Source organism: Ranitomeya variabilis, chromosome 4 (genome assembly GCF_051348905.1).
Source record: "Ranitomeya variabilis isolate aRanVar5 chromosome 4, aRanVar5.hap1, whole genome shotgun sequence".
Classification (NCBI taxonomy): domain Eukaryota; kingdom Metazoa; phylum Chordata; class Amphibia; order Anura; family Dendrobatidae; genus Ranitomeya; species Ranitomeya variabilis.
Genome location: NC_135235.1, coordinates 298,806,390 through 298,831,346, shown reverse-complemented (window position 1 = coordinate 298,831,346; position 24,957 = coordinate 298,806,390). Strand labels below are relative to the sequence as shown.

The window sequence follows — 24,957 nt, the reverse complement described above, 5'->3', positions numbered from 1 at the left end:
GGAAAGTCTATGCGCAAAGCTGGGTGATGTATTATGTGCGCTTCATAGGAGAGCTGGATGAACATACCATCACAATGCTAGGAGCAGGGGAAAGTCTATGCGCAAAGCTGGGTGATGTATTATGTGCGCTTCATAGGAGAGCTGGATGAACATACCTGTTGGAAGAATAGAGATGCTTGTTAGAGTGCGATGGTGGCAGGTAGCAGGGCACAGTCTGTATACATCTTTCAGGTTTTAATTCTAATGTAATCCACACTTTTAGAACACACTTCTAGAAATCACACTGCAGACTAAAGTCCTGCAGACTTGTGCTATGCAATATATGGAAAACTAAGTGCGGTCAGGTGTGGAGCAGAGAGGAGTGGTCTCTGCTCATCTTGGTCAGAGAATTAAGGGTCGACCAGATGCATACAATCAAGACTAAGTAAACAAGGTCATAAACATCACAGAGTAAGTTGGGGGTTAGCTGAAAGGCATACCATCACAATGTTAGGAGCAGGGGAAAGTCTATGCGCAAAGCTGGGTGATGTATTATGTGCGCTTCATAGGAGAGCTGGATGAACATACCATCACAATGCTAGGAGCAGGGGAAAGTCTATGCGCAAAGCTGGGTGATGTATTATGTGCGCTTCATAGGAGAGCTGGATGAACATACCTGTTGGAAGAATAGAGATGCTTGTTAGAGTGCGATGGTGGCAGGTAGCAGGGCACAGTCTGTATACATCTTTCAGGTTTTAATTCTAATGTAATCCACACTTTTAGAACACACTTCTAGAAATCACACTGCAGACTAAAGTCCTGCAGACTTGTGCTATGCAATATATGGAAAACTAAGACTTTTTTCACTGTGTGTATTATCCCTGTACTGTGACATCACCGTATTTGTCTTTGTAATGTGACATCACTGTGTGTATTATCCCTGTACTGTGACATCATTGTTTATTATCTCTGTACTGTGACATCACTGTGTTTAATATCCCTGTACTGTGGCATCACCATGTTTCTTATCTGCACTATGACATCACGGTTTATTATCCCTGCACTGTGACATCACTGTGTGTATTATCCCTGTACTGTGACATCATTGTTTATTATCTCTGTACTGTGACATCACTGTGTATATTATCCCTGTACTGTGACATCACTGTGTGTATTATCCCTGTACTGTGACGTCACTGTTTGTATTATCCCTGTACTGTGACATCACTGTGTGTATTATCTCTGTACTGTGACATCACTGTGTGTATTATTCTTGTGCTGTGACATTTATGTACTTATTGTCCTTGTACCGTGTCATCATTGTTTATTATCTCTGTAGTACCCAGGACATCACTGTGTAGTATAGCAGTATCTGCTTTTATCCGATCCCTTCCCCTACATTCTGTACAGTGTGCACTATGGCTAAGTCATAGGCTGGAGTCACACACAACGTATAAACAATTGATCCGTTTTTCACGACCGAGAATAGCGCAAATGTTCTCTGAACAGTGATCATTATGTCATCCGTGTGCAATGTGAGTATGCGATTTTCTTGCATCTAAGCATCCGTGTGACATCCATATGGTGAAATTTTCTCATCGGCTTGCAAAACGGACATATAATGGATCCATGGGTTCAAATATTCTTGAAAACATATATACAGTCTATAGAGAGAGAGAGAGAAACCAACCAGCACTCCTAATGTGAACACATGCCCGCTGCAAAACTGCATTATATATATACAAAAAAAAAAACACAGCAGCACATGTACATGAATCTAGGCCATGTAAAAACACAGACAAACATTCAATATAGATTATACTTCTCAAAAATATTTTTTCACAATTTTTTTTTAATTTATTTTTTTTTATAAAACTTACAGTAATAGATGAAAATGAAGGTTCTTAGCGCATAAATTGGCCAATTCATGTGCGCCCATCAACCACGGCAAGGTGATCTCCCTCTCATGGGTCCTACTCTACCATACATGCCACTTTTGGGCCACCAGCCTACAACTATGGACAAAACATGTCACTCTCAGGCTAAGCCTACAATTTATGGGCAGGTAGAGCTGATTACTGCCACCTGCAGGGTTAATTTTTTAACTATATATATCTTTGTATTTCATACAGAGCTAGATAGCGGAATATTCAATTGTCGGGTTTTGTAAAATCCCTTTGATTTTTCTATGTCCCTCACTAATAATGTTATGACCCGCGGTGAACTGACAGCGTGGGAAAATGTTCAGAAACTTTCCCAAGCTAATCAGTTCATGTCCGCTCAGGCGGGAAGGCTGCGCAGGCAGCTTTTCATTCATTCCTCCGTGGTTTATAGCCCGGCCTGTCGCATTAGCAGCGCTCCCGGATGTAAACTATTTAAGCCCTTGAGATGGATCGCAGCGTGGGACATGACTGTACGGCGGACAGGTATGGCATATTGTTGCTTTTTTTATTTTGGATTTTTTTTTACAGAAGAACGAGGGCTTCACTTGGGTTGAGAGTGTAATAAAGATGGTAAACCTGTATGTGTAATTATTTAATTAAAATACTTTATTCTTAACTAGATGGCAGCCCGATTCTAAAGAAACGGGAGTCTAGAATCCATATATACTTTATTTATTCAAATGTAAGAATAATACAATTAATAAATAATAGTAAGAAAGAACAAAAAATGGCTGCACTCACCAGCTCTTGACAATTCTTGACAGTACGGCACATTTCTGATTGGTCGCTCGCGGCAGGCGGCAACCAATCAGAAAAGTGCCGCGCACCACGAAGGCATATATCTTTGTCCACCCTGAGCGGGTGTAGGACGCTGGTGACTTCACTTATCTCCGGACATTATCTCCGGATAAAGCCACGGAAGTTGGCACAAATTGCCGGAAGTAGTATTCTAGGCAATTATATATTAGATTTTAATGTTATCAGTGTTTACCTTTGAACGTTTATATTGTATTGTCCTGTCACCAGCCATGTGTACGATTATCGGCCGAAAGCCTCTCTGGAACCAATAATCACCCCATGTAAAGGTATCTTTATAAGTTAAAGATTCAGAATACTATGACTTTTATCATATCCTGAACAGTCAAGTTTTTTATGAACCGTTAAGGTTTTCTGGTTGAAGTAAAAAAAAAATGAGTGTTTACAGTTTGAAACCATAAAATGTTGAAAAATTATGTCATTCTTGAGTATATCACTCAATGGTGCTCATAAACGTGTCAAATTTGATCTATAATATACTTTAATATACGTTACTTTAATCTTTAATATACTTAAGAACAGGGCCCCAGACATCACACAGGGGGTCTGAAACACCGCACAGTGGTCCAAAATATCGCTGTGCTCTGCCTGGGGCCCCATATGCTGCCTGGGGCCCCTGTGCTCTGCCTGGGGCCCCATATGCTGCCTGGGGCCCCTGTGCTCTGCCTGGGGCCCCTGTGCTCTGCCTGGGGCCCCATCTTCTGCCTGGGACCCCTGTGCTCTGCCTGCGGCCACTGTGCTCTGCCTGGGGCCCCATATGCTGCCTGGGGCCCCTGTGCTCTGCCTGGGGCCCCATATGCTGCCTGGGGCCCCTGTGCTCTGCCTGGGGCCCCATAGGCTGCCTGGGGCCCCTGTGCTCTACCTGGGACCACTGTGCTCTGCCTGGGGCCCCATATGCTGCCTGGGGCCCCTGTGCTCTGCCTGGGGCCCCTGTGCTCTGCCTGGGGCCCCATGTTCTGCCTGGGGCCACTGTGCTCTGCCTGGGGCCCCATAGGCTGCCTGGGGCCCCTGTGCTCTGCCTGGGGCCCCATATGCTGCCTGGGGCCCCTGTGCTCTGCCTGGGGCCACTGTGCTCTGTCTGGGGCCCCATATGCTGCCTGGGGCCCCTGTGCTCTGCCTGGGGCCCCATATGCTGCCTGGGGCCCCTGTGCTCTGCCTGGGGCCCCTGTGCTCTGCCTGGGGCCCCATGTTCTGCCTGGGGCCCCTGTGCTCTGCCTGGGGCCCCATGTTCTGCCTGGGGCCACTGTGCTCTGCCTGGGGCCCCATAAGCTGCCTGGGGCCCCTGTGCTCTGCCTGGGACCACTGTGCTCTGCCTGGGGCCCCATATGCTGCCTGGGGCCCCTGTGCTCTGCCTGGGGCCCCATGTTCTGCCTGGGGCCCCTGTGCTCTGCCTGGGGCCACTGTGCTCTGCCTGGGGCCCCATATGCTGCCTGGGGCCCCTGTGCTCTGCCTGGGGCCCCATATGCTGCCTGGGGCCCCTGTGCTCTGCCTGGGGCCCCTGTGCTCTGCCTGGGGCCCCATATGCTGCCTGGGGCCCCTGTGCTCTGCCTGGGGCCACTGTGCTCTGCCTGGGGCCCCATATGCTGCCTGGGGCCCCTGTGCTCTGCCTGGGTGTAGGACACTGGTGACGTCACTTATCTCCGGACATTAGCTCCGGACATTAGCTCCGGACATTAGCTCCGGACAAAGCCACGGAAGTTGGCACAAATTGCAGGAAGTAGTATTCTAGGCAATTATATATTAGATGTGTGTGTGTATTTTTAACCCTTACATAATATTGGATTAATAATGGATAGGTTTCTTATTGACACCTCTCCATTATTAACCTGGCTTAATGTCACCTTACAATAGCAAGGTGGCATTAACCCTTCATTACCCCATATCCCACGGCTACACTGGAGTGGGAAGAGAGTAGCCAAGTGCCAGAATAGGCGCATCTTCCAGATGTGCCTTTTCTGGGGTGGCTGGGGGCAGATGTTTGTAGCCAGGGGGGGGCCAATAACCATGGACCCTCTCTAGGCTATTAATATCTGCCCTCAGTCACTGGCCAGTTTTTTACGTGAATTAACCCTTTAACACCTACAGCTCCAAAATTTTACACACACACACACACTACTAACATTATTAGTGAGGGGCATAGAAAAATATAAGGGATATGTAATGGTTTACTGTATGTAAACCACGTCTCATATCCTGCCGGGTTCTGTAATGATTTTACAGAACCCAACAATTGATTTACCGGCTTTTCTGCTACCTATGAAATATCTACACTCACCGGCCACTTTATTAGGTACACCTGTCCAACTTCTTGTTAACACTTAATTTCTAATCAGCCAATCACATGGCGGCAACTCAGTGCATTTAGGCATGTAGACATGGTCAAGACAATCTCCTGCAGTTCAAACCGAGCATCAGTATGGGGAAGAAAGGTGATTTGAGTGCCTTTGAACGTGGCATGGTTGTTGGTGCCAGAAGGGCTGGTCTGAGTATTTCAGAAACTGCTGATCTACTGGGATTTTCACGCACAACCATCTCTAGGGTTTACAGAGAATGGTCCGAAAAAGAAAAAAAATCCAGTGAGCGGCAGTTCTGTGGGCGGAAATGCCTTGTTGATGCCAGAGGTCAGAGGAGAATGGGCAGACTGGTTCGAGCTGATAGAAAGGCAACAGTGACTCAAATCGCCACCCGTTACAACCAAGGTAGGCCTAAGAGCATCTCTGAACGCACAGTGCGTCGAACTTTGAGACAGATGGGCTACAGCAGCAGAAGACCACACCGGGTACCACTCCTTTCAGCTAAGAACAGGAAACTGAGGCTACAATTTGTACAAGCTCATCGAAATTGGACAGTAGAAGATTGGAAAAACGTTGCTTGGTCTGATGAGTCTCGATTTCTGCTGCGACATTCGGATGGTAGGGTCAGAATTTGGCGTAAACAACATGAAAGCATGGATCCATCCTGCCTTGTATGGAGCATCTTTGGGATGTGCAGCCGACAAATCTGCGGCAACTGTGTGATGCCATCATGTCAATATGGACCAAAATCTCTGAGGAATGCTTCCAGCACCTTGTTGAATCTATGCCACGAAGAATTGAGGCAGTTCTGAAGGCAAAAGGGGTCCAACCCGTTACTAGCATGGTGTACCTAATAAAGTGGCCGGTGAGTGTATATATATATATATATATATATATCTACCTATACTATGTGTAGACATTTATTTTACCTATTCTAACCTGTCAGTGTGATTTTACATTACACCGCACTGAATTGCCGGCTTTTCTATAGGACACCGATGCGTATTTCTCACAAGTCACACTGATGGTCCGTGTGAGGTGCGAGTTTTTCTCGCCCCCATAGACTTTGGTGATTGTCGGCCGAGATACACTAACAGCATGCTGCGATTTCCCTCGCACGTATAATACGGCCAAGAATATATCGGATGATGGGAGCTGTCCCATAGATTAACATTGGTCTGAGAGCTATGCGATTTTTTACGCTCTAGTGTGACTCCCGCCATATAGTAAGACTCGCTATTGACTTTATGATTTCTATCACTCCCCCATAGGTGGCGCTAGAGTTCACGTCCTCCCTCTCTGAAGAGGCTATTTGCATACCCTGCGACAGTAGAGGTCTATGTATTCTGTGGCTCCATTGCGACCTCTAGCGTCTAAGCACACTAGGTAAAGAGGCCTCTTACCGATTACGTCACATCCCCTGGCAGCTCACTACCTATTACTTCCGGGATGATGACGTCTTGCTGTCTCATTGGTTCGTTTCCTTGATGGCTAGTGACGTCTCGCCTCCTAATTGGCTCCGCTTTATTTCCGAGCCTGCACGTGTATAGTGTTTGGCAGACAACATGGCCGCGCAGTGGCCGGAGGTAGAGCGGGCGGAGAAGGAGAAGCGGCGGGAGCTGGTGCTGCAGGGGGTGGACGAGCGGCTCCGGCAGTGTGATGGCCGCTTACCGCCCGCGCTCTTCTCGCTCTCCCTCCTGAATTACCTGGAGGTGAGCGGCTGCTCGGAGCTGCGGGAGCTGCCGGCCGACCTGGGCCGCCTCCTCCACCTGCAGAGCCTGATCCTGTGCCAGAACAAGCTGCAGAGCCTGCCCCGGAGCCTGGAGCGGCTGCGCGGCCTGCGGGTGCTGGACGTGTCGGGCAATGAGCTGGAGGAGCTGCCGGCCGAGCTGTGCGAGCTGCCCGAGCTGTGCACCCTGAACGTCAGCTGGAACCGGCTGCGGGAGCTGCCCCCGGGGCTGGAGCGCTGCACCAAGCTGGCCGCCCTCAACCTGGCCCGCAACGCCATCCGCAGCCTCCCCGCCGGCCTGCTCAGCCCGCGCCTCAGCCTGCTGGCCGCCATCTCCGCCGCCGACAACCACATCCAGGAGCTGGGGGCGGACATCCGCCTGCTGCCGGCGCTCAAGGTGCGGAGCGGTCACCGGCCCTCATTCAGGGGCTCTTACTCTCGCCCAGGGGGTCGTCTGGGCATGCGCTTCTCGCCCACAGGGAGGTGGGGCGGTGTTCTTCTCGACCAGGGGGGTGTAATTCTCGACGGGGGTGGGGGGGTGTTCCTCTCGACCGGGGCGGTGGGGGGGGTGTTCCTCTCGACCGGGGCGGTGGGGGGGGTGTTCTTCTCGACCGGGAGGTGGTTTTGGGGGGGCGGGGGTGTTCTTCTTGACCAGGGGGTGGTTTGGGGGTTGTCGTGGGGGGGGGGGGGGGGTTTCTCGTCCGGGAGGTGGGGGGTGTTCTTCTCGACTGGGAGGTGGTTTGGGGTTGAGGGTTTTGGAGAGTTTCTTCTCCAAAAACATCTTGAAAAAGAGCCCTAGTGTGAGCAGAATATATAGGGGAGATATTTGAGCAGCTTGTTGCCGCCCCAATGGCTGCCGGGTCTCTCCCTAAACACCTGTCAGCCGGCTGGTTGGTGAGAGGCCGCCTTGGACTTGTCATCTGAGACTCCCCGACCATCAAAGTTCATACAGCAGAAAACCGGCACTAAAAACTCTTAAGTGTTTCGCCAGGCTGTAAAGATTTAGTAACCTCTGGAGTCATCATACCAGCCTCTCGTGACTGAGGGGTCGCGTTGACCCCCGCTTGTCCAATTCATGACGCGCAGCACCGTTCCTTACACCACAAATCTTACTCTAGTCCTGACCGGAGTAAGGCTTGTAGTGAGGTGAGCTCCCCTCCCCGCACTTCATCAAGACTGTCATGGAAAAAATCCACCCGTGATGAATCTGGGCCGAGGTTCTGTTCCCGGTGGATATGTGGATATAAGGCGGATGAAGCATTTGCACATTTAGGATTTGCTTTTGGCGCCTTTGGGACAAGAATTGGTTAAAGATGTCCACACTTGGGTACAGTTGTTCCGCCAATCTTCAGACTGCAGACTTGTGCATCCTCACATTGCGCACACAGTGTGTTGTCAGGATTCTTTGGTGCTGGTGGCGACTATGTGATCTGCAGACACATGCCAACTAGACGTGTGCGGCCTCGCTCAATGGAAATGTATTATGAGGTTGGACACGTCTAGTCGGAATGTGGCCAGAAGTAGGCAAATCACATGAATGATACTGGAGAATCCTGATAATGCAGTGTGCGCAATGTGAGGATTCACAAATCTGCAGTCACGTAGGCTGCCTAAGGCCGGACAACCCCTCTAATCACCTTTTCCATTGTATTCTATGGAGTTATGGATCCAGCTAAGCAAGTCTCAACCTTAGTCCTGCTCACAGCTGCTGTTTTTGCAGTGTGTTAGTGCAGGGAATACTCGGCAGACACACAAATCTCTCCCCTACCTGGCACATGGCTGGCCATGTTGGTCTATGGGCCGACTATACAGTACCTTGTACAGAGCCAAGTCTGGAGGGGATTTCTGCCCCTGAATATAAGGCAGATTTCCATTCACTGACTGCAATCAGATGCGTGAAGTCTGGTTCTACAGTGCGTCTGTCTTGACGTAATTTCTGTCGTTTTCCAGAGCCTGGACCTCTCAGACAACCAGCTGACGGAGATCCCGCACGAGCTGGCGGACTGCACCAAGCTGAAAGACATCAACTTCAAGGGCAACAAACTGAAGGACAAACGACTGGAGAAGATGGTGAACGGCTGCCAGACCAAGTCCATCCTGGAGTACCTGAGGGCCGGGGGCCGAGGAGGGGGAAAAGGGAAGTCCAAGCCGGAGAACGCGGTGAAAGAGGAGAAGAAGAAGAAACAGCGGAAGCCGAAGAGGGACAGCGGAGGAGAGGAGGAGGAGGATGACGAACCAGAGGTGGAGGATGTGAATAAGATGATGCTGAGGGTCCTCCACATAGCTGAGAACCCTGCCGCCCTCACAGTCAGCGTGGCAGCCAGCGCCAAGGATGTGCGGCCGTATATCGTGTGCTGCGTGGTCAGAGGGATGAACCTGAAGCCTGGAAACGCCCTGAAACGCTTCCTAACGGCACAGGTAAATGTGGAGACTGGACTGCAGGGGTTGTGCCGAGGATCCACATTATCCCCCATGCATAGGGTAGGGTATAACTTCCTAATCACTAGGGGTCCGACCGCTGAGACCCCCAACAGCCCAAGTACCAGGGCTGGAGAGGAGGCTGAGCATGCGCACCATTACATCTCTCGTTGTCAATTAGCCTGACGGAGACGGCAAAGCTAATCCTCCACTCCATTTTTGGGATCCTGGTTCTTGCTAGCAGTCTGACCCCCAGCGCTCAGGAAGTTATTGCCTGTCCTGAGGATAGGGGATAACTATCATACTTGGCACAACCCCATTATAAAGGAATACTGCGGTAGGGCTTCATATTATAATCCCGGGTGCTCTAGGGTAGCGGGAGGGCTCCATATTCCAGTCCCGGGTACTCTAGAGTAGCGGGAGGGCTCCATATTACAGTCCCGGGTGCTGTAGGGTAGCGGGAGGGCTTCATATTCCAGTTCTGGGTGCTCTAGGGTAGCGGGAGGGCTCAATATTGCAGTCCCGGGTAGCGGGAGGGCTCCATATTCCAGTCCCGGGTGCTGTAAGGTAGCGGGAGGGCTTCATATTCCAGTCCCGGGTGCTCTAGGGTAGCGGGAGGGCTCAATATTGCAGTCCCGGGTAGCGGGAGGGCTCCATATTCCAGTCCCGGGTGCTGTAAGGTAGCGGGAGGGCTTCATATTCCAGTCCCGGGTGCTCTAGGTAGCGGGAGGGCTCCATATTCCAGTCCCGAGTGCTGTAGGGAAGCGGGAGGGCTCCATATTCCAGTCCCGGGTGCTGTAGGGTAGCGGGAGGGCTCCATATTCCAGTCCCGAGTGCTGTAGGGAAGCGGGAGGGCTCCATATTCCAGTCCCGGGTGCTGTAGGGTAGCGGGAGGGCTCAATATTCCAGTCCCAGGCGCTCTAGGGTAGCGGGAGGGCTTCATATTCCAGTCCCAGGTGTTCTAGGTAGCGGGAGGGCTCCATATTCCAGTCCCGGGTGCTGTAAGGTAGCGGGAGGGCTCCATATTCCAGTCCCGGGTGCTCTAGGTAGCGGGAGGGCTCCATATTCCAGTCCTGAGTGCTGTAGGGAAGCGGGAGGGCTCCATATTCCAGTCCGGGGTGCTCTAGGGTAGCGTGAGGGCTCCATATTCCAGTTCGGGGTGCTCTAGGGTAGCGTGAGGGCTCCATATTCCAGTCCCGGGTGCTGTAGGGTAGCGTGAGGGCTCCATATTCCAGTTCGGGGTGCTCTAGGGTATCGGGAGGGCTCCATATTCCAGTCCCGGGTGCTGTAGGGTAGCGGGAGGGCTCCATATTTCAGTCCCGGGTGCTCTAGGTAGCGGGAGGGCTTCATATTCCAGTCCCGGGTGCTCTAGGGTAGCGGGAGGGCTCGATATTCCAGTCCCGGGTGCTCTAGGGTAGCGGGAGGGCTCGATATTCCAGTCTCGGGTGCTGTAGGGTAGCGGGAGGGCTTCATATTCCAGTCTCGGGTGCTGTAGGGTAGCGGGAGGGCTCCATATTTCAGTCCCGGGTGCTCTAGGTAGCAGGAGGGCTTCATATTCCAGTCCCTGGTTCTCTAGGGTAGCAGGAGGGCTCCATATTCCAGTCCAGGGTGCTCTAGGGTAGCGGGAGGGCTTCATATTCCAGTCAAGGGTGCTCTAGGGTAGCATGAGGGCTCCATATTACAGTCCGGGGTGCTCTAGGGTAGCGGGAGGGCTCCATATTCCAGTTCGGGGTGCTCTAGGGTAGCGGGAGGGCTTCATATTCCAGTCCCTGGTTCTCTAGGGTAGCAGGAGGGCTCCATATTCCAGTCCAGGGTGCTCTAGGGTAGCGGGAGGGCTTCATATTCCAGTCAAGGGTGCTCTAGGGTAGCATGAGGGCTCCATATTACAGTCCGGGGTGCTCTAGGGTAGCGGGAGGGCTCCATATTCCAGTCCCGGGTACTCTAGAGTAGCGGGAGGGCTCCATATTACAGTCCCGGGTGCTGTAGGGTAGCGGGAGGGCTTCATATTCCAGTTCTGGGTGCTCTAGGGTAGCGGGAGGGCTCAATATTGCAGTCCCGGGTAGCGGGAGGGCTCCATATTCCAGTCCCGGGTGCTGTAAGGTAGCGGGAGGGCTTCATATTCCAGTCCCGGGTGCTCTAGGGTAGCGGGAGGGCTCAATATTGCAGTCCCGGGTAGCGGGAGGGCTCCATATTCCAGTCCCGGGTGCTGTAAGGTAGCGGGAGGGCTTCATATTCCAGTCCCGGGTGCTCTAGGTAGCGGGAGGGCTCCATATTCCAGTCCCGAGTGCTGTAGGGAAGCGGGAGGGCTCCATATTCCAGTCCCGGGTGCTGTAGGGTAGCGGGAGGGCTCCATATTCCAGTCCCGAGTGCTGTAGGGAAGCGGGAGGGCTCCATATTCCAGTCCCGGGTGCTGTAGGGTAGCGGGAGGGCTCCATATTCCAGTCCCAGGCGCTCTAGGGTAGCGGGAGGGCTTCATATTCCAGTCCCAGGTGTTCTAGGTAGCGGGAGGGCTCCATATTCCAGTCCCGGGTGCTGTAAGGTAGCGGGAGGGCTCCATATTCCAGTCCCGGGTGCTCTAGGTAGCGGGAGGGCTCCATATTCCAGTCCTGAGTGCTGTAGGGAAGCGGGAGGGCTCCATATTCCAGTCCGGGGTGCTCTAGGGTAGCGTGAGGGCTCCATATTCCAGTTCGGGGTGCTCTAGGGTAGCGTGAGGGCTCCATATTCCAGTCCCGGGTGCTGTAGGGTAGCGTGAGGGCTCCATATTCCAGTTCGGGGTGCTCTAGGGTATCGGGAGGGCTCCATATTCCAGTCCCGGGTGCTGTAGGGTAGCGGGAGGGCTCCATATTTCAGTCCCGGGTGCTCTAGGTAGCGGGAGGGCTTCATATTCCAGTCCCGGGTGCTCTAGGGTAGCGGGAGGGCTCGATATTCCAGTCCCGGGTGCTCTAGGGTAGCGGGAGGGCTCGATATTCCAGTCTCGGGTGCTGTAGGGTAGCGGGAGGGCTTCATATTCCAGTCTCGGGTGCTGTAGGGTAGCGGGAGGGCTCCATATTTCAGTCCCGGGTGCTCTAGGTAGCAGGAGGGCTTCATATTCCAGTCCCTGGTTCTCTAGGGTAGCAGGAGGGCTCCATATTCCAGTCCAGGGTGCTCTAGGGTAGCGGGAGGGCTTCATATTCCAGTCAAGGGTGCTCTAGGGTAGCATGAGGGCTCCATATTACAGTCCGGGGTGCTCTAGGGTAGCGGGAGGGCTCCATATTCCAGTTCGGGGTGCTCTAGGGTAGCGGGAGGGCTCCATATTCCAGTTCGGGGTGCTCTAGGGTAGCGGGAGGGCTTCATATTCCAGTCCCTGGTTCTCTAGGGTAGCAGGAGGGCTCCATATTCCAGTCCGGGGTGCTCTAGGGTAGCGGGAGGGCTCCATATTCCAGTTCGGGGTGCTCTAGGGTAGCGGGAGGGCTCCATATTCCAGTCCGGGGTGCTCTAGGGTAGCAGGAGGGCTCCATATTCCAGTCTCAGGTGCTGTAGGGTAGCGGGAGGGCTCCATATTCCAGTCTCGGGTGCTCTAGGGTAGCGGGAGGGCTCCATATTCCAGTCTCGGGTGCTCTAGGGTAGCGGGAGGGCTCCATATTCCAGTCCGGGGTGCTCTAGGGTAGCGGGAGGGCTCCATATTCCAGTCTCAGGTGCTGTAGGGTAGCGGGAGGGCTCCATATTCCAGTCTCGGGTGCTCTAGGGTAGCGGGAGGGCTCCATATTCCAGTCTCGGGTGCTCTAGGGTAGCGTGAGGGCTTCATATTCCAGTCAAGGGTGCTCTAGGGTAGCGTGAGGGCTCCATATTCCAGTCCAGGGTGCTCTAGGGTAGCGTGAGGGCCCCATATTCCAGTTCGGTGTGCTCTAGGGTAGCGGGAGGGCTCCATATTCCAGTCCGGGGTGCTCTAGGGTAGCGGGAGGGCTCCATATTCCAGTTCGGGATGCTCTAGGGTAGCGGGAGGGCTCCATATTCCAGTCCCGGGTGCTGTAGGGTAGCGGGAGGGCTCCATATTCCAGTCCGGGGTGCTGTAGGGTAGCGGGAGGGCTTCATATTCCAGTCTCAGGTGCTGTAGGGTAGCGGGAGGGCTCCATATTCCAGTCTCGGGTGCTGTAGGGTAGCGGGTGGGCTCCATATTCCAGTCCAGGGTGCTGTAGGGTAGCGGGAGGGCTTCATATTCCAGTCTCAGGTGCTGTAGGGTAGCGGGAGGGCTCCATATTCCAGTCTCAGGTGCTGTAGGGTAGCGGGTGGGCTCCATATTCCAGTCCTGGATTCTCTAGGGTAGCGGGAGGGCTCCATATTCAGTTCCGGGTGCTCTAGGGTAGTGGTAACTAGTAAACAGTTCAAGCCAGTGAAGTGACACTTGTCCTTCATTCTGTTAGGTGATGGGGGTCACACAGTAAAAAGTGGTTGTCTACATTATACAAATCAATGTGTGTGTGGGGAGGGGGGGTAAGCAGTCTGAATAGCGAATTGCATAGGCCTGCTTTAATAAGTCACTTTTAGGAGTCATTTTATACCATGGAACTCGGGTTATGAATGTGACTGTCTGTGGTAGTGCTTTCCAGAGAACTGGTGCAGCTCGAGAAATGGAGACATACTAGACGAGCAGAGGGAGCTGTATTTTGATACCTGCAAGGATTGTATGTTATGTTCTGCTGGCTTGGGATAGAGAACTCAGCTCGTGTTATGTAGCGTGTTGGCCACTGGATGGCAGCACGTGACTACGTTGCTGTGTCTGTACTCCTCGCATACATGTGTTGTCCACGTATCCGGCTTGTACAATCCACGCAGCGTGTGTGCGGAGATCTCACCGTGTGTGAGGAATGCTTAATCTGTCTGAAGGCTCTTTCCTCTTATACGGAAAAAACAATATTGATCACGTGGTAGAGGAACTTCTGAACAGTAGTGATGTTTAAATGGCTGATAGCAGGGAACAATAGCTTCCTGACTGCTGCATAAAATGCATGCTGGGTACAGTTTTTCTTTTCTCAGCTTGGTGATGGTTTGCAGCAATGACTGACAGGCAGCACAGGATCGGTTTTCTTGCTGGGGTGCGTCACAAAATTCAGTTGAAAGCCAAAAGCTTGTGTTTTTCATATTCTTAATATTAAATTTTGACGTTTTAGACTAAACTTCATGAAGACATGTGTGATAAGAGAACATTGGCAACCATTGCCACCCACGACCTGCAGCGGGTGAAGGGACCCTTGTTATATGACGCCAGACCACCGAAAGAGTTCACGGTGAGTTCATTTACCGGGAAATAGATAATGGGTTAAGGATGGGCCCTAAACTGGGACCTGGGGGCTATCAGTCCTATTGTCAGTGGGGCCTGTCCGGAGCGGCTGGACTGGACGGATTGGCTTACCCCGGCTGTCATAGCTAAGGAATCTGGAGGAAACACTGTCGTGCCTGGGGCCCAGGGCCCTGCTGTCGCTCGCCATGTGTTGTGGAAACCTTTCTTGTCTTCGCAGAATTTGTCTTGCGGGGAAATTAAAGATATGGTGACGAGACGGAGGACATAAGGTGTGCGTGGAGGGAAGTCATTATTGGGCCTCGTTCACATGGCTGACTTTTCTGCTTACAATAAAAAATGGACCATTTTAATATTTTAATTTTATTTTTTAATCGGTTAATCAGATTTTATTGTGTGTGCATAAAAAGGAGAAACATTCTCTTCTGTCTCCATTATGACAGTCCTTGAAAATCGCACCACACCCTGATATCGACATCTGATTTTTTTGATTTTTTTTTCACGGACCCATAGACTCATTGCCGATTTTGACCCAGACCTGTGAATGGCCCCATAGACTATCTATCGCAGGTATGAGTGCCATGCCTGAATGCCACAAATGGCACCCGTAAGCAAAAATTGGATTTGTGAATTGGACCTTAAGCGGATCATGCACCAAGATGAACGTCAGCGAGTCTGGTCTATCGAATGTCTACATTATCCCCCAATGATGGATGCTGGGAAACGGAAGGATCAGCCATGGCTGACCCCCGCTCTGCATTGGAAACGCACTCTCGGCTGAGACAATTTCATATGTGGGTTTAGCGGTCCTGTGACCATTTAACCCATATCTATATGCTTTAAAAAAAAAAAAAAAAAAAAAACACCTGACCCATTGAGCTCTTAAAATGTAAAAAATCAGATCGCTGATCTCTTTGCTTCCTCTTTTGGCAATGGGACTTCATCTGACCACTGCGTCAGTCACAGAGATTGGCTGCAGTGGTGATCTTTCCCCGAGCCAGAAGAAAGGTAGGCGACTGTCTCTTTTGGCTCAGGATGTGAACGCTTCAGTCAGTGATTGGCTGCAGCGGTGACGTCATCATGGAGACTCGGGACATGGTCAGTGATGCGAGTATCTGTTTTATTCTAAGGCCACCATTAGTCTGTTAAGCTAGGTGGACAATCCCTTTTAAGAAAAGGCTGCACTGGTTTTACCATAATGGTCCCATAAGTCTGATGTTGGTGAGAAGCCGGTCACTCCTTACACCTACCGTGACTCGCACAATTCTAGGGTCAGGGAGCGCTCAAAATGGAATAATTCTGGGGGCTCTGGCGTGGTCCTGATGGAAGTACTGCGGCTGTGTACAGTACCGGACACTGAGACAGTGTGAGCGTCGCCCGTTTACAGCGCGTGGTGTTTGCCCTGCGGTCCCTGCGTACATCTTTACCGCGCCGCTCATGCAGAACCCGGAGTGACCTGCTTGTATAGCACCTAATGATTTCAGGCTAATCCCGCATTGTCCGGCCCTAAGCCGTAGGACTAGTGGTTAATATTTAACAAGCGGAGTGAAAACACGTAAGACATTTGTCTGGCTTAGTCCTTGTCATCAGAGGCACGTAGTCAGATATACCTGGAAGCCGGTCCTGTCTGATCGGTGGGCACCCAGCTTTTCATAGAGGCCCGAGTGACATTGGCCCAATAGTCTCTCCGACCTGTGGCCAAACAGCTGGAAAGCCCCAGAACGGAGGCCACCTCGGTCACGTCTTCATCTATGGCCGTATAATCACCAATATCAACATTTCTGTATAATAGATCATACCGCTGAACCGTAAAGAAATAAACGCCAAGGAGCTCCTCCGCCAGCTGAAGTTCGAGGCTGAGGAGCAGAGGAAGCAGAAGAAGCGTCAGAACGTGTCTGGACTTCACAAGTAAGTTCTGCTCTTTCCGCCTACTGAGATGGGCCACAGATATGAGATCAAGAATTAATTATTTATTTCTGTGAAACACCTTTTATAATACTGAGATAATAAAGTGTATTTACCTCACTGATCCCCTGCAGAACCTCCTCCAGCACTGTTTGGGTCCCCCGCCGGTCTCGGACACGTAGTCATTGCAGCCAATTTATCACTGCCGTGGCCAATTATTGTTTGCTGCAGTCACAAGTCCGTTTGGACCACACAGGTCATACAGAGAGCAGCGAACTGATATTTACTGTGTAATGACTACCAGACTCATCATGACCCCTGCAGTCAGTAATTGGCTGCAGTGGTCACAGGCTTCTCAGTACTGAAAAAGTGCAGAGACCGAAAGAGGACCCGTGCAGCGCTGGAAGAGGATGATCTGTGAGCAATCAGTTAGATGAATAGAACTTATTTTACTGCATCCTGGATGCTGTAAAAAAAAAAAAAAAATCAATTCAAAGGTGGACAACCCATTTAAATGTTTAAGCTCAGTGGTTAGGGATCTCCTTTTTTATCTGATCTGCACAGTACTGTGCCTTTACACTGGTCACTCTGCTTTCTGCTTATATTTTTTGGTAGGGGACGGAGGAGGCAACGAGACAATATACAAATAAATTCTGTAATAGTTTTTAATTTCATACTGTTCTTATGTTATCACTTTCTGAAAAGGATTATGATTCTCCAGGTCATTACGAGTTCTTATTCATTTAACTGGTGAAAAAAAAAAAAAAAAACCTTTAACAAAAAAGTTGCATTTTTCTGAGACCCAGAGCTTCTCCATTTTTCATCATCTGGGGTTGGGTGAAAGTTTATTTTTTGCGCGCCGAGCTTACGTTTCTAATGATACAACTTTGGTGCAGATACACACTTTTGATCACCCGTTATTGTATTTAATGCAATGTTGCGGTAACCATAAAAAAAAAAAATGCAATTCTGGCGTTTTTGTTTAAAAATATTTTTAAAAACCTTTTTTTTTTCCTAACACTTGCTTCAATAGTCTCCATGGGAGACTAGAAGCTGCAATCATCCGATTGCTTGTGCCTCACACAGCATGGCTTCATCCCTGCTATGTGTAGCTAAAATGCTCATTTGCTGTGAGCGCCGGCCTGCTGACCCAGGGTTGTCATGCCAACCCATAGGCGACCTGCGGTCATGTGACCTGGGCAGGATTAGTGACACGCTTCCAGCGCGATCATGTTAAATGCTGATGTCAGAGATTAACAGTGCCATTTAACATGTTAACAGCCACAGGTGGATCACAATTCCACCTGCGGCTGTTAGCGGCACATGTACTGGAAAAGTTGCAGGCTCATCGCCGGAGCCTGCATCAAATGGGGAGAGGCCACCTTGGACGTACCTATATGTCCAAGGTTGAAAGGGGATTAAACAGGTTATCCAGGACTATATAAGGCTACTTTCACACTAGCGTTAACTGCAATACGTCGCAAATGCGTCGTTTTGCCGAAAATACGCATCCAGCAAAAGTTCTTGCTGGATACGTTTATTCGTCATAGACTAACATTAGCGACGCATTTGCGACGCATTGCCAAACGTCGCGTCCGTTTTGCGACGCTTGGGCGTGTGGTAGCGGACCGTCGGGAGAAAAAAACGTTACATGTAACGTTTTTTGCTCACGACGGTCCGCTTTTTCCGACCGCGCATGCGCGGCCGGAACTCCGCCCCCATCTCCCCGCACTTCCCCGCACCTCACAATGGGGCAGCGGATGCGTTGGAAAAATACATCCGCTGCCCCCGTTGTGCGGCGGAGACCACGCTAGCGTCGGGAACGTCGGCCCGACGCACAGCGACGGGTCTTTCCCGACGCTAGTGTGAAAGTAGCCTTAATGATTTGCTCTTGGCCTAAGAACTAACAGATATATAGTTAACTACCTGACTGTTCTACCCAGCTCCAATCTCTGCCAGCACAGAGTGGTCACAGACCGCTCATTCCAGCGATCCTTTGGCTTCCACTGACATCATGTCAACTAAGCAGCCCCTTTTCTTCCGCTGTGCTCCGTTGACAGGGTGTGACTGACGACGTCATGCTGATTGACAGCTGGCTTGCTGCTGCTTAACTGGGGAGCCTATTGTTAATCAGCAAGATGTCAACAGAGCAGCCTGGTAGAGGAAAAGCTTCTCTGTTGATGTTTATCAGCTGAATCGCTGGCAGAAGCGGTCAGTGACGGCTCTGAGCCAGCGCCGAGTAGAACAGGCAGAAAGTTGTCTGTTAGCAAATACCTGCATGTTACTTTTTTGGCTCATTTTAAATAAATAATTTGGCCCTGGACAACCCCTTTAAGGGATGATGACTATTAGAATTGGTGAGAATAGAATGGTAGGACCCAGTACATCGGTCATGTTGGTGATCTGTGGCTGTTTGAGGGGAGCCCTGAGAGCTGAATCCTACCGTGAATCCTCTCTTGATTATTCGGCCCGGCACAGGGTCATGTATGCATCGCACCACAACAATAACATTGCACCAAGTTGGCTAATCATAAGAGGAGCCAGAGATGCCGTTGGCTAAGAGATGATTCCCACGGTCCTGTCCGGCGGCCGCAGATTATATTAATGTTTCAAGCATAATGCATTTGTAGACATAAGTGCACCGTGCCTTCTTGACATGGGCTGCTGTTAGAGTAACACTGAGTGTACCCTAACATCAAGCAAGGGGAACAGTCATGGGGTCATTGCTCAGTCCCAATGCTAACTGCCCAGGGGGTTCCCCGGTCACTGATCTCTGGGAAACTTGGTGACTGGAGCATAGGATGGGGGAGCCCCTCTGATCGGGCTGCATTCACTGTTGACTGCGACCATCAGGAGCTCGGCTGTCATTAGCCAGCACCAGCCTTGCACCGCACCATGGAAGCACCGCGCTGTTCAGGCTCTCATGGGTTGTAAGTCATTAGGAAGATGAAATGTATTGGCGCCTCCTCCATCATGTGTATCCCAAGAAGTAAGCGTTTCTCACTCTGCATTATGGAAGATAATGGAAGGAATTGTGCATCTCGGCCACAAACCCTCTTGAGATGTGTGGCCACATAAGTGTTTACTGTGCCCTTAGTAAAGCTCCGTTTCCTGGCTTCTGCATTATGGTCGGTGGCGACCCACCCGAGGGACTGTTGTGAATTGTCCACTTGGTAGAGGCGGATGAGTCGGCTCAGTTTGCTCTTTCTGAATAGTGCAGGTGTCCCCGTTGTGTTCAGTTACATAATCCATCTTTGTTCTCAAGGACTAGATTCCTAGAATAAGACGTCACTGAATCCAGCATTCCAGCACCCAAGTGGTTACCCAGCACTCTGGGAGGGCACGGCCGGCATGCTGCCATTGTGTGTACCAAGGTGTGTTCGCCCGCCTGTAGATCGGACATGTATAGTATTTCATATCTGTCTACAGGGAAGAAAAAAGCTGCTCAAATATCAGCACTTCAGATATTGTTACTGTGCTGGGCAGTGGGTGTGGCACAGGGGAATGCGGCGTGTGGCGCAGGGGAATGCAGCAACGGGCCCAGTGTGGCGCAGGGGGGGAGGCACCAGGCCCGGTGTGGAGCAGGAGGGGGCTGCACCAGGCGGGGAGGGGGGAGGCACCAGGCTCGGTGTGGCGCGAGGGGGGGGGGGGGAGGAACCAGGCCCGGTGTGGCGTGGGAGGGCAGCGCCAGGCACATATTTGCGTTTGTTATAATTCAAAACCATTAGAAAATACCATTTTAAAGGGCAAATGAGGTACGGCAGGATGTGATTGCTGTCGAGACACTGCTCCTCTTCAGCACAGTGCCTTTCAATATCTGATGGGCTGCTTGCTATGAATACCTTATGGCTGTGGTTGTCGGATGGCATTTCCCTAGCAAAAGTTTGTCTTTGAGTTTCTTCAGGTCCTCAAGCGTTTGTCCAACTTTTCTGACTTTTGCATCTGAGAGATTCTCCTGACTTGGCGTTCATCGGATGCTTGGCCAGTATGATACACGTGCCCTATACTAATGAATATGTCAGATGCCGAGTATCGGGTGGGGGAGGCCATTGGATTACTTCTCTTTATATTGGGTCTCCTGGTGGGGTAGATGGCCCTACATACATGTCTGTGTATAGAGGTGATGATGGTTCTATGCTCCCCAGATACCTTCATTTACTGGATGGCAAAGAGAACTATCCGTGCTTGGTAGATGCCGAAAATGCCGTCATCTCCTTCCCACCGATCACAAATAGCGACAAGACCAAGGTACGGTGCTGACATATTTCTGTTGTCCTTCCTCTGTCGGGTGGGTGTATGGTTCTCGTATTCCAGCCACTGACACTTATTCCCAGTCTGTCCCCAACGCCTCCCACTGATGAGTGATAAGTTACGGTACCAGTGACATTGGACACAACTAACGATGATATATGTTTTCCCAGATCATTAAGTCCACCCGGGACCTTCTCCTCGAGGTGACCAGTTCCAGCAGTTTGCAGATCTGTAAAGACGTCATGGACGCCCTGGTTGCTGTGAGTCCTGCTTTTTACCAACTCCCACTTCTGTTGCTTTTTTTTTTTTTTTTTTTTGGTATTATACTCCCTGGTGTTCTAAAATACCCTTGGGTACGAATGGACTTCATGGATCAGGACCATGACGGATGGTACGTGCTCTGCAGTCTGTAGGAATCCCAGCATTACAGCAGCTGTTAGGATTTATAGGGCCTGGTAATAATGGGAAGTTCTGACCTACTTCTTATAGGACCCCTGACCATTTGCTTTACAGAGAATCTGCATCCTAAGTCCTTGTGCTACCAATATAGCTCCTACGATTTGCACCTCAGCTGCTGCAGAACTTCACAATACAGTCTTCCAACTACTGAGAAACTTCAAAAAACACCACTGAGTCACAAGTGTTTTTCTTTTTCCAGAATTTTTTTCCCCCACTTGTGTCCAAACAGGATCTCGGAGAAAGTGATCTGTATGGAGGAGTCTTTGCTTTCCGTCCTAGTTTTCACTCTGTACAGTGAGGTACCTCGGGGTGCTATTTCTGGATGTGCTGTGTCTTCAATGGAAATAGGACATTGCCAGGGTGTAATTTCATCTCTTCTGATATGCACAGTGATGTGCCGCCGGCAGTGGAACATCTCTTTGGCTTGTGATGTGTTGGGAGAGATCTGCTAATGTGCTCTACATATTCAGTAGGGTGGTAATGATGGGGGCGTCATTGGGGGCAGAAACGAGTGCCTGGTACAGGCGGAGAACCAGGTTGGGGAACAAGGTCTCTCAGAAGTATATTGGTCGTTAGACTTGTATTCTGGTTTTGACTTATCCTGATTGGCTGTGGCTCTTGTATAGAGTCATGAGAGATGTCTACCTTCCGAAGAATTGGCCAAACCATAAATAATATTTATGGTGGGGTGCTTTAGGAATCCCATATGCTCCCCAGAAGGCAGAGCCAATATTATCTTGCTGGACTACTCTCAAGTGATCAGTAGGAAGAAAGGTTACGTCCTGGAGATATGGAGGGGAGAAAGCACTGATGGACTCTGCAGATCATCTACGAAGAGGACTAATTGTTGTACCGTTACATGAAATCATTAAATGGGGTTGGGAATTGAGGCTGTGGAGTCGGTAATTCCAATCCTCCGACTCCTTAATTTCCCTGTCTCCGATTCCACAGCACTGGTCACTACTGAGCATGTGTATAAAGTGCAGCACAGATTCATCTCAACTACAAGCCGAGATCTTTAGATCAGGAACACAACAGACATTTATAGGACACTTCATAACTTTCCCAAATTCATATGAAAACATTTACAGTACATCCTGCCTTGTACTACTGTACCCAATGTATTATATATTTTAGGAGTCATTCAGTCCATTTTTTACCGACTCCCAACTCCACCAAAATAGGCTCAGACTCTTCTACTCCGACTCCACAGCCCTTTTGGGACTGGTAGGACAATTGCTGAATACCAGGATGTCTCGGTCTCTGAAGATCAGTCAATGTGAGCTGCTGTGAAAGCTGTCCAAATTCAGGTCCGAACAGACTTACAGTAGACAGCCAAATATCTGCATATCCCCATACTGCTGGGTCACGTGTTCACAATCTAGACAATGCATGGGACTTCTTTTTTTATAGTAGTATTATTATTATAGGGGGAGGTATATGTATATAACTATCAAAATCTAATTCTGGAAAAAAAATGTAACAATGAAAGCAGTAGGGTCCCCCTTATATCCATGTTGCACATACCCCCGCATATTGGTACACAGTAGGGTCACTCCATAGCAGAGTCACCCGTATTCTACACGTTGCTGCACAGTAGGGTCCCCTTCTATATGAGTTGCTCATACCCCGCACATGGCTACATAGTAGGGTCCCCTTCTATCTGAGTCACGCACACCCCGCACATGGCTACATAGTAGGGTCCCCTTCTATCTGAGTCACTCATACCCTGCACGTTGCTACACAGTAGGGTCTCCTTTTATCTGAGTCACGCACACCCTGCACTTTGCTACACAGTAGGGTCTCCTTTTATCTGAGTCACGCATACCCTGCACGTTGCTACACAGTAGGGTCTCCTTCAGTCTGTAAATTGCATTAGTTAAATGTAACCATAAACATGAAAATCCAACCACCTGCCTCCTTGTTCCAAGTAAGTTGAGAGCATCAGTCCTCCATGAAATGAGCACAATTCTCCGGACAGCGCAGTGTCGTCTTCACTCCTTAAGGTACCGTCACACTAGGCGATATCGCCAGCAATCCGTGACGTTGCAGCGACCTGGATAGCGATATCGCTGTATTTGACACGCAGCAGCGATCTGGATCCCGCTGTGAAATTGCTGGTCGCTGCTAGAAGGTCTGCACTTTATTTGGTCGCTAGGTCGCCGTGTATCGCCGTGTTTGACAGCAAAAGCAAGGATACCAGCGATATTTTACACTGGTAACCAGGGTAAACATCGGGTTACTAAGCGCAGGGCCGCGCTTAGTAACCCGATGTTTACCCTGGTTACCAGCGTAAAAGTTAAAAAAACAAACAGCACATACTCACCAGCGCGTCCCCCAGCCTCTGCTTCCTGACACTGACTGAGCGCCGGCCCTAAACTGAAAGTGAAAGCACAGCGGTGACGTCACCGCTGTGCTGTTAGGGCCGGAGCTCAGTCAGTGTCAGGAAGCAGAGGCTGGGGGACGCGCTGGTGAGTATGTGCTGTTTGTTTTTTTAACTTTTACGCTGGTAACCAGGGTAAACATCGGGTTACTAAGCGCGGCTCTGCGCTTAGCAACCCGATGCTTACCCTGGTTACCCGGGGACCTCGGCATCGTTGGTCGCTGGAGAGCGGTCTGTGTGACAGCTCCCCAGCGATCAAACAGCGACGCTGCAGCGATCGGCATCGCTATCGCTGCAGCGTCGCTTAATGTGACGGTACCTTTAGTTCCACTGATTGAGGATCTTGCAGTTCCTTTGAAATCAGTTCTATAGTAACACGAAGATTCTCGTAAGACGTGCAATGTCCATCACTAAGTACAGGTACACGGCTCCTGGGAACTTCAGGGGAACAGCTTCTTAGGATAGTAAATTACTGTATTGTTTCATCACCACCACTGTCCATTCTGGTCGAGCCAGTTCACGTCTCCCACAGCAGCCGCTCGCAGCCGAGCAAGGTGCAGCATGTAGCACAGCGTCAGGACTGTGTGTGTTATATATATATATATATATTATTGTACTGATATTGGTGTTTCTCATACAGAAAATGGCAGAACTGAATAAATTCACTCTGGAGAACAAAGAGGAGGAAGTTACCTCAGACTCGGAGGCTGACAGAGGAGGTGATGGCCATGGACACCCGGCGGCTTCGCCGTGCCCGGATGCTGAGGGCATCCGCCATCTTGTGCTGGAGCAGGTGCGAGTGGCTGATGCGGACGGAAACCTCAAAGTTTTATACCCTTCAAAAACCGACCTGAACCTGAGTTCTTCATCGTTCGCGGTCGTACGTTAGCAGCGCTGTTCACTACTATCAGTGTATTTATTTTTTATTAACCTTTTATGTTTTACTCTTGTCCTCGTGCTGCCGCCCTGCCGTAAATACACCCATACTGTATACATGGTAATAACGCTGTGCAGCCTGATTATTTCTCACAGTCCTGCTTTAGGGGGGCCGAGTTGCCTTGCAACCACTTCCCTGCTTTGGGTGACCACCATCACGAGTCTGTATTCAGAGCTGATTGGCTGCAGTGGTCATGTGTATCCTTCAAACAGATTCTGAATATGGAGGAGGCTGAGGAGCTGTACAGGTTCATGTGGAGATCCGCTCTTAAAAAAAAAAAAATCTTCATAGACTGCTGGGAAAATTCATTCATTCATTTTTATAGAAAATCCAGTTCATTATTCATACGAGTTTCTTACTTTTTTTTTCATTTTTTTTTCTTGTTTTACTTTTTTTTTTTTTGTACTTTAACTATTTTTTCACTTTCATTTTTTTACTTTAGTTTTGCTTCTACTTTTAGGAGTGTTTCCTGTAGCATCTACTAAAAAAAAAAAAGTGTGTTTTTATTTTTTTTGTTTATTTTTTAAAACCCATTGACGGAAAAAAACCTCCTTGTGAACATAGTGTA

At 50.2% G+C, this 24,957-nt stretch overlaps 1 protein-coding gene across 1 annotated transcript; it reads left to right on the top strand.

Moving 5' to 3' along the window:
- Positions 1–6,555: 6,555 nt before the first annotated feature.
- LRRC47 (leucine rich repeat containing 47) lies at positions 6,556–24,456 on the top strand. The gene is made up of 7 exons (XM_077250307.1): positions 6,556–7,158; positions 8,712–9,179; positions 14,327–14,443; positions 16,247–16,362; positions 20,505–20,607; positions 20,781–20,870; positions 24,093–24,456. The coding sequence occupies exons 1-7, from the start codon at positions 6,598–6,600 to the stop codon at positions 24,339–24,341; spliced, it is 1,704 nt and encodes a 567-aa protein (XP_077106422.1). The 5' UTR covers positions 6,556–6,597; the 3' UTR covers positions 24,342–24,456.
- The last annotated feature ends 501 nt before the right edge of the window (positions 24,457–24,957 follow it).

What these genes read in the sequence shown, in the direction of transcription:
- LRRC47 (XM_077250307.1), top strand. Translation starts at nt 6,598, where the DNA reads ATGGCCGCGCAGTGGCCGGAGGTAGAGCGGGCGGAGAAGGAGAAGCGG. An exon ending in GACCACCGAAAGAGTTCACG is followed by an intron (nt 14,444 to 16,246) that starts GTGAGTTCATTT and finishes TCTGTATAATAG; the next exon opens with ATCATACCGCTGAACCGTAA. An exon ending in CAAATAGCGACAAGACCAAG is followed by an intron (nt 20,608 to 20,780) that starts GTACGGTGCTGA and finishes ATGTTTTCCCAG; the next exon opens with ATCATTAAGTCCACCCGGGA.